The 9,412-nt window shown below is 41.8% G+C and overlaps 1 protein-coding gene across 4 annotated transcripts in view; it reads right to left on the bottom strand.

Annotated features, from left to right (window-relative positions):
• Positions 1 to 3,359: 3,359 nt before the first annotated feature.
• The window catches only part of LOC121921068 (zinc finger protein 501-like), a 58,721-nt gene continuing 52,668 nt past the window's right edge, over positions 3,360 to 9,412 (bottom strand). For all 4 annotated transcript variants that reach the window (XM_042448548.1, XM_042448550.1, XM_042448549.1 and 1 more), the window contains exon 5: positions 3,360 to 6,886. In XM_042448548.1, the coding sequence (XP_042304482.1) occupies positions 6,699 to 6,886 (188 nt within the window). In that variant the 3' untranslated portion in view covers positions 3,360 to 6,698. The remainder of the gene's footprint in view (positions 6,887 to 9,412) is intronic.

The following is a 9,412-nucleotide window of genomic DNA, read 5'->3' as shown; positions in this document are numbered from 1 at the left end:
CATTTGCCCAAATGTCTCTCCCCAATCTTGCCTATTTTAAATTGATTTTAATTTGTATTTATAATGTTGATATTTTAGTTTTAAAGTAAAGGATCAGGGGATGTGTAATTTTAGTTATGTACTGTATGTGTTGTGTATTTATTTATGTATTCTATTGTAACCCGCCTTGATCCTTCTGGAAAGGGGGGATATAAATAAAATCTATTATTATTACAGTCGGCCCTTCTTATACACGGATTTTTTATACACGGATTCAAGCATACACGGTTTGAAAATCTTCCAAAAAAGTATAAATTTACCTTGATTTCCCATTTTTTATTAGGGACACCATTTTGCTATGTCATTATACTTAATGGGACTTGAGCATACACGGATTTTGTTATACACGGGGGATCTTGGAACCAAACCCCAGCGTATAACAAGGATCCACTGTATTATTATTATTATTATCTTGGAGATGGGACCCAAGTCTAAAAACAGAATCATATGGTTGGAAGAGACCTCAAAGGCTAGCATGTCCATTGTCCAACCCGCTTCCATGCAGGAATACACAAGCAAAGCAACATGACATTCTTTTTTATGTTTCATATGCAGCGTGTACCTGTAGCTGGAAGGTGATTGAATACACAGTGTTTTATTTAATTGTGTGCATGAAACAAAAGTTTGGGTACATGGGACCATCAGAAAGCAAAAGGTGTCACTATCTCAGCCACACATGGAACATGTTTTGGTTTTAGGAAGATTTTGGACCTGGGAATTTGGGATAAAAGAGACTCAGCCTGTATGCAAAGGGGATCTTGTGGCACTTTTCAGGCTCAGCTAAGCAAAATACAACATCTTCCACCCAGTTAGTCTATCCCTTTGCATACTGCCTTGTGTGAGGTTAAGGCCCGTAGGTCCTTTATGATTTAGGAAAGCCTACATTTGTCATGCATGAAATAGTAATGTTGTGTGTGTGTGTGTGTGTGTGTGTGCTGTATATACTTGACTATAAGTCGACTTCATGTATAAGTTGAGGGCAAGTTTTGGTTCCAAAATTATGGATTTTGCTATGACCCGTGAATAAGTCGAGGGTAAAACCTAGGGGGCATATAGCAAAGAATCTAAAGGATGAAGCAAAGTAAAACAATGTCAAAGAACTCACAAAATTCCAATAGATATAGTTCTTTGTACTCACCCTTAAGGCTGGATGGAAGAGAGAGTAGAGGGGGGTCAGTGCTTCCAGGACAGATTATATTCTTGCTTTTCATCAGGAGATAGTTCCTTCTTTTAAATAAGAGTAAAGATACAGTACTTACATTGACCAATGGACAAGTCGACTGAGGTCTTTTGGCTCAATTTTTTGACCTAAATTTCTAGACTTATACATGAGTATCTACAGTGTGTGTGTGTGTGTGAGAGAGAGAGAGAGAAAGAGAGAGATTCTGCTGTTGTGTGCCTTGAGGTCATTTATTATTATTAAGCTTTATTTATAAAGCGCTGTAAATTTACACAGCGCTGTACATACAATCTTTTTAATTGGACGGTTCCCTGCCCTCAGGCTTACAATCTAAAAAGACATGACACAAAAGGAGAAGGGAAAGATGGTGGAGAGGGGGCCTCTCTAGTAGGATAATACATATAAAATACATAGCAATACAGGAAGTGATTCAATAAAACAGACAACAAAAGAACATCAAATAGATTTATGGCAACCCGAAAGTGAATGTATCAGGGGTTTTTCTTGCAAAGATTTGTTGGGGACAGGGGGTTGCCTTTGCCTTCCTCTGAGGCTGAGAGAGGGTGATCTAGAGCAGTGATGGTGAACCTTTTAGAGGCCGAGTGCCCAAACCGCAACCCAAAACCCACTTGTTTATTGCAAAGTACCATGTCCCTCTGGCTTTCTATTGGCAAACTCTAGCAAACTCTGTGCTGGGGCGATGGCACATGTGCCCAAAGAGAGGGCTCTGAGTGCCACCTCTGGCACGCGTGCCATAGGTTCGCCATCACTGATCTAGAGGGTTTTCTTGGCTGAGTGAGGCTTCAGATCCTGGTCTTCACTGTCCTAGTCCCAGTGCCCAAACCACACCACCAATCTGGCTTTCATATGCATTTCTAGACACTCCAAATCATAGAACCAGCCAAAAATATGGTGTTGTCAGAAGAAAGGACAAGATGCTCACCATCACCACCCATCCCCCACATACAGAAAGAAACAAGACAGGCAACTGAACGTTACCTAAGCTCTGAATTTTATTCATTCCCAAATTTAGATGAGGGTTGCCAGAGTGAATCCAGATCTCCAGAGTCCCAGTCCATTCTGCCTGATATACTAGTCATGCTGTATAACCGGCATAACCAGTTAGCCAGATAACACCAGCCATCCATGAATGTTTTTTAAGACCAGGTTGGTGGCTGTCCCTGCACTACTATCTTATGGTACAGAATTCATTAGCTACCACTCTATTGTGAAGTTGTTCCTTTTCCTTCTCCTGAATATTCTTCTAAGTTTTGGTGGTACAGTGGAGCCTTGTTATACTCTGGGGTTTGGCTCCAAGATCCCCCGTGGATAACAAAGTCCGTGTATGCTCAGGTCCCATTAAATATAATGACATAGCAAAATGGTGTCCCTTATATAAAATGGAAAATCAAGGTTTGCTATTTGAAATTTATACTTTTTTTGAACATTTTCAAACTGTGGATGCTTGAATCCGTTTATAAAAAAAATCTGTGTATAAGAAGAGCCAACTGTAATTTATATTTTCAAACTCACCCCACTTAGGCATAGAGAAAGAAACACACACAACTTGGGTACACAACATTTTGCTGCCGATATCATTTCTAAATAATGCTGTTGCAGTGTGTATTACAAACAGAACTGGTGGGTTGAATTTGGCAACTTGTTATTCATTGCCACTGGATGTTATTCTCGGTTATTAATTGGCTCAGATCATGTACTCTTTTTTCTCAGCTATCTTGTGGACTACAGCAACGGAATGCCTGCAATTCTATATTCACTTACATGAGGGTATTCCTATTCTATACTCACATGAGTATACTGCAATTCTATACTCACTTACATGAGAATATCCGTATTTAAATCAGTGGGCCACAACATCCCAAAACTGGCTCCAAATCAGTACAATTTCCTTACTTAGTAGTAACCAGAAGTCACTTCTGGTTTCAATATCTATGTGCTCTATGTGTTTGACAAAGGCATTTACCATTTGGGAAGTGATTTTTCACCCCCCTTTTCAATTGACAGGTCTTTGGTGGAGTGGCTTGGAAGGCTAAAGAAAAGAAGATGGGGATGTATACGGCTCACAGGCCTCCACCTTTCTTCAAACATAGACATAGAGAAACCCACAACTCAGTTATAGTAAAGAACGGAATACATTTATTAACCACAGGGAAAAACAGGTGAGCAAGCAAATGGTACATAGTCACCCCTTGAAACAGAAGTCAGATAGTTACTTTCCAAGCTTGAAGTTTGCATCTCTTCATGCCACCTACTAGCATGATTGGCCCTTTAGGACCAGGTCCATCATTGACAAAAAGGCACCCATGGAAATCATCTCTCTCAACTGAGAAAACATCAGCCTCCCTATCCCGAGCATGGCATTCAGCCCTCCCCAACCTCAGACACTCCAAGTGAGACTGAAGTACAATTCAGACTACCCTCAGACAGCATGTTGTCTGGGGATGAGGAGTGATACATTCTAAGCACACCCAGTCTAACCATACCCAGGTTGGGATGAGCTGATGTTCTTTTTTTTTTCCCCGTCTCATGTTTCTTGGCCCTTTCCATCACCAGGCCCTCTCAAACCAGTTCAGCTCCTTTCCCACCAGAGTGCATCATACACACATACACATGTATGTGTCTTGAGACCTTTTATTCTATTTCAGTGTTCCCAAACTTTAATCCTCCAGGTATTTTGGACTTCAGCTTCCAGACTTGCCAAGCTTGCTGGGGCTTCTGGGAGTTGAAGTCCAAAACACCTGGAGAACCAAAGTTTGGAAATCACTTTTCTATTTGAATTTTACTTTTCCTCCAGCTCTCAAGACCATACACATGGTTTTCCTATAGCAATAACAATAGCAAGTACATTTCTATACCGTTTATCCCTGCCTAAATGGTTTACAATGTGTAAGCCAATTGCCCCCAGCAAGCTGGGTACTCATTTTACTGACCTGCAAAAGAATGGAAGGCTGAATAGACCTTGAAGCCCTCCTCTAGGATTGAACTCACAACCTTGTTGCTGCAGTACCAGTATTTAACCAATGCGCCACTAGGGCTTCCTACCCCAACAAGTTATCCTCAAAACAACCCTATGAGGTGGACCAGGCTGAGTATATGTGACTGGCCCAAAGTTGATCACTTTGACAGCTGAATGGGGATTTAAACCCAAGTCTTTCCAAGCATAGTCCAACACTTTAGCTGGTACCTGAGGGAAACACCAAGATGGTCCTTCTACTATGTCCCAATACCAAACCAACTGGCAGCTTTAATCTTACTTCAACACTGGTGACAGGACAGTGTCCTCCACTACACCTGAAGAGCAGCAGCCCAACTTAGATGGGGCACAGTAGGCTGTGCAAGAGCTCTTTCCTCTAGTGCTTCCTTGACACAAACTGCTCCTCCGTACCTGTGCATGAAGCAGCTGCTTCACTCTACCTAATGATAGCACCAGCCCTGTTGAGCAGAAGTAAACAAATGAAAGAAAAGTGTGGAAAACAGAGGCTGTTGAGGCATCTGATTTAATGCTGGTGATTTCAAAAGATCCAGGGGGAAATCAGAGCCTGTACCCTCCCCTCCCAAACATTATGTGCCTTCAAGTCAACTGACAACTTAGATTAAACCCCATGAATTTCCTAGGGTTTTCTTAGGCAACGAATGTGCAGAGGTGGCTTTGTCGGTTCCTTCCTCTGAAATATAGCCTACAGCACCTGGTTGTTGTTGGCAGTCTCCTATCTAAGTGCTAACCAGGGCTGATCCTGCTCAACCTCCAAGATCAGACAGGATCTGGTGCCTTTAGGCTATCCTAAAGTTTACCCCTCCCAAACTAACAACTCCACCACTGTTTGGCACATTATCAGTCCAGCATTCAGCTATACACATCGCCAGTAACAAAAGAGAAGGCAGGAGTTGATCGGAAAAGACTTTTGCTGTGAATCAGGCTACTCGCAGGGGTAAGGCACATGCTTTGCATGCAGAAGGTCCCAGATTCACTTCCTGTTAAGTCTAGTGCAACTCTCTCTGAAAACCCTGGAGAATCCTGACAGTCAGTGATGTAGACTAGAATCAATTGACTCAGATTCAAGTCGCTTCAATGAGACAACTTGGACTCAACTCGGTAATAAATGACACACTGACTTGACTCACAACTTGTATACTTGTTGGCTTTGGTTCAGTAACATAACACATTCACAATGTTCCTTGGAGGGGAAGAGCAACACACTTGTTGTTCTCTTTCAAGAAATGCACCATGACGCCCCGCACTACAGGGGCACATCTTGCCTGCTGCTCCTAGGAAAAGCTTTAGAAGGTTCCTCCAACATATAGCAAGGACAGGCTACTGAGCAGACCTCATTTTTCTAAAATGCAATCTTGAAAAGCTGCCTATGATAATTTAATGTTTTCTTGATTTTTTAGTTGCTGAATCTTCCCCACCACCATCACATACACCCACGCACCACGCACCACCTCTTTTTTGTTAGTTGGATCCCATACACGAGACTTGAAAGTGCTGTATATTTCAAGGACTTAAGACTTGAAGGGAGAGTTTTGAGACTTGAGGTCTCAAATACATCACTGAATCTGGGTAGATACTAATATGCTAGTATTGTGCCAGAACTTCATAGCAAAAGGAGGCTTCCTATGACTGGACAAGAGGTTCAAAAACCTTAGCCTGTAAGCACTCTCTACCTGATTGGCAGACCGGATCTCTACATCCTATGGAAATCTTGAGGAAAATCTCTATTTTGTACATTCTGAAAAAGTACCCTTTAGTGTTGAAGACGAGTCCTCATAAATTAATCTGTCAGTTTTTAGGCCTAATGTTAAATATGTAGTGCCAGTATCTGACACCAAATCATATTTCCCAGTTGTTACCTGGAAATATTTGATATACATCCACAAGCATTACTAATTAACAGCTGGCAGGCAACAATATCAGCATTTCACTATATTTCCTAGCTAACATGCAAAGGTAATATGACTTGACTAAATCTGAGAGCTACCATGCAGTGGTATGTAGATTTTAAGCATATGTAAATTACCTGGCATGCATGCAGAATATTAGCACTTTGTCACTGACACGCAACATTATTTACTATTTGATAGCTGAAATGTAATGGTATTATTTGATAATAGCCATGCAATAGCATCTTCTAGTAATATTTTATAGCTGACAAGCAATGGTGTACAGTATGACTATTTTAAAGTCACTAGCTTATGACGTTTTATATTCAACAACTGATTTTAAAAAAGCAAACAATCAAGAGACTGCTTAACAACATCTAAAGCACTCATATTTTGAATTTCAAATTCAGTTTCCAAGTAATGACACCTGATGTTGCAGCAATTTTCAAAATTTTCTCCAAAATTTCATTTCTGTCTCAGTGTCATTAAGTCTGATGAACTCTGGACTGTGAAGTTGCCACAACCTGGCATTGTGGAAAATAGGGCAGTGGTTTCTTGAACAAATGTTTCACTGTGTTCAGGATGTGCCCAAGGTTTTCCCTTCTGTGTGGACTCCTTCGTTCTGAGCCAGGGACCCTTGAACGGTGAGCCATTTCCCAGCTGCCAACCATTCATACAGTTTGTTTTCCTGAGCAGCTTCTCCAGAGTCACACAAGGCTTGATTGGTCAACAAAATGTTCTCCACACATTGGGACAGAGGATATCCTGGAATGAGAAATAATATTAATGGAGAGGACTGTCAAACGGGTGAGGAATAACCTGGAATTCCAAAGTCATTACCACCCCACCCTCCAAAAAATGGGGAACAGAATCAAAACTGAACTACAGTGTGACCTCTATACCAGGGCTAAGCAAGATCTGGGGGATTCAGGGGCAATTTCTTTGCCCTTGGGACCCCAAGTGAACTGCACCATTGCTGAAAAAGGAAACCAAACTGGTCCAAAATATACTGTCCTTCTGTAATTGCACTGAACCTCTTTTGTGGGGTAAGACAAAGCATGGAGGAGAGGGAAACTGAGCTTGTATTGAACAAGCTTTAAGCTTAGGGGTGCTGCAATTTGCCTTTGGGAGACAGTTTTCTTTTAATTATACAGGTTGGGTCTTCCTTATCCAAAATGCTTGAACCAGAAGTGTTTTGGATTTCGGATTTTTTCAGATTTTGGAATATTTGCAGAGACATGAGATATCTTGGAGATGGAACCCAAGTCCAAACATGACATTCATTTATCTTCTGTACTTACCTTGTACACATAGCCTGAAGGTAATTTTATACATAATAGTTGTAATATTTTTTTGTGCATTAAACAAAGTTTGTGTCCTCTGAACCATCAGAAAGGAAAGGTGTCACTATCTCAGCTACCCATGTGGACAATTTTGTATTTGGGAATACTTTGCACTTTGGAATTCCAAATAAGGGATACTCAACCACCTGTATGTGAATATTAAGAGATCTAAGGTAGCTGAAGACCTGAAAGGATGGGCAGTGGTCCATATGCAACCTAATGGTCATTCTAACTGCTACCTCCCTGGCCTTGGAGGGAGAGAAGAGCTGACAGCCTCTGCTGGACTTGGTCCCCTTCTTGACTGCCATTCCTTTCTCCTTTTATGTCATGTCTTTTCAGAATGTAAGTGTGGCAGGGAACTGACAAATTAACACTGTAAGCCACTCAGAGGGCCTTTGGGGCTGAATAGCGAGGTATAAAAACAGTTGACCCTTCGTTTTCATGGGAATTCTCCCCCCCCCCCGTGAAAACGGAGTCATGCGCATATTCAAATCCCATAGGCTTAAGTGGGGCCTGGCCTTGTGCATGCACCCCAGGTGAGCATACCAATGAAAATAGAGGAAGTCACCCCTCCGTGGATATTTAAGGGCATGGATCTCAGATCTGCAAGTTAGGACAGGTGATGGTACGTTCTGGTAGTCAAGGTCTGCTGTCCCAGCCCAGGATTTCCTCTGCCCCATCCCGGATTCGCCCCTTTTCACTTGCTGCCCCTCACTCCTGGAACCTTCTTCCTCCACAAGCAAGCATCACTTCATTAACCCAGGCTTGCAAAAACGAGTTGAAACACCATCCTATTCAGAGAAGCCTTCCCAGGCATTGCATATTGTCGCTTACTATCTGATGTTCTGTTGTTGGCCGTTTATCGATCCATTTCCTGTACTGTATTGCCTAGGTACTGTATATGTGATTTATCCTACTTGTGATTATGTATTTTCCGGGATAATGATTAACCTTCCATTTTGAAGCCAAGCCCTCCCCCAGTCCATTCTGCCTTGGTCCAGGCCTCGGAGGTTGAGAGCGGAACTTGCTGGACCTCTTACCTTTTCTCCCGTCACCACTCCCTTCTCCTTCTGTGTCATGTCTTTTTAGATTGTACAGCCTGAGGGCAGGGAACCGTCTAACTAAAAAGATTGCATGACAAGCACACAGTCGTTCTGTGTTAAATTTACAGCGATTCATAAATAAAGGTTAATAATAATAATAAATAATAATAGAGGCACATGCTGGCCCACCCCTGTTCTATAACTCTCATAGCATACCTCATCCACATTTACATCTAGCAGTGAAGCCAAGTAGTTAAGTGGCCATCAATTTTGAAGTGCAGCATGGCACTCCCAAAAATACAAGAGCACATGTTCTACATAAAGGGTGGGGAAAAGTGTGGGCCCCTCGACCCCACTTGGTAAGTTTCCCAACGCCCCCCAATTGTTAAAAAAAACATTTTTATGTTTTTCAGGTTGAAAATTATTTGGAGAAGTTGTGTGTGCAAAATCATCAAATGTATCCAGAACATGCCAAAAATAGATAGAAACACTACTCCTCTCCCCCCGCCTCCACCCCCAGGCTCCGCAAGCCAGCCTTAGAAACCGCTCCCACATCATCCCTTCCAATACTTTCTTTCCCCTCTAATTCACCTCCAAAATTGTGTTGGGAAGCGACACTATATCACTTTTTGGTTACCATTATGAAGGCAAAAGAAGAGAAAATAAAGTATTTTGGCACACTTGGGGAGCAATTAGGGGTGGAAAACTGGTCCTCTGGCCTTGCTGAGTTTGCCTATTCCTGCTTGCTTTGTTTACAACTGTTTTTTGAACCCTTCTCTTCCACCTTTTATCACCAGGATCTCACAGCAGCAGTGTACAAAAGTAAACAATTTAAAACATTTCCAGATTAAATGCAATAAATACTTTACAGCCACATTAAACATAACAAGAGTTAAAACCACTAT

The sequence above is a fragment of the Sceloporus undulatus genome, chromosome 2 (genome assembly GCF_019175285.1).
Source record: "Sceloporus undulatus isolate JIND9_A2432 ecotype Alabama chromosome 2, SceUnd_v1.1, whole genome shotgun sequence".
Taxonomy (NCBI): domain Eukaryota; kingdom Metazoa; phylum Chordata; class Lepidosauria; order Squamata; family Phrynosomatidae; genus Sceloporus; species Sceloporus undulatus.
This window is presented reverse-complemented; position numbering and strand designations above follow the sequence as displayed.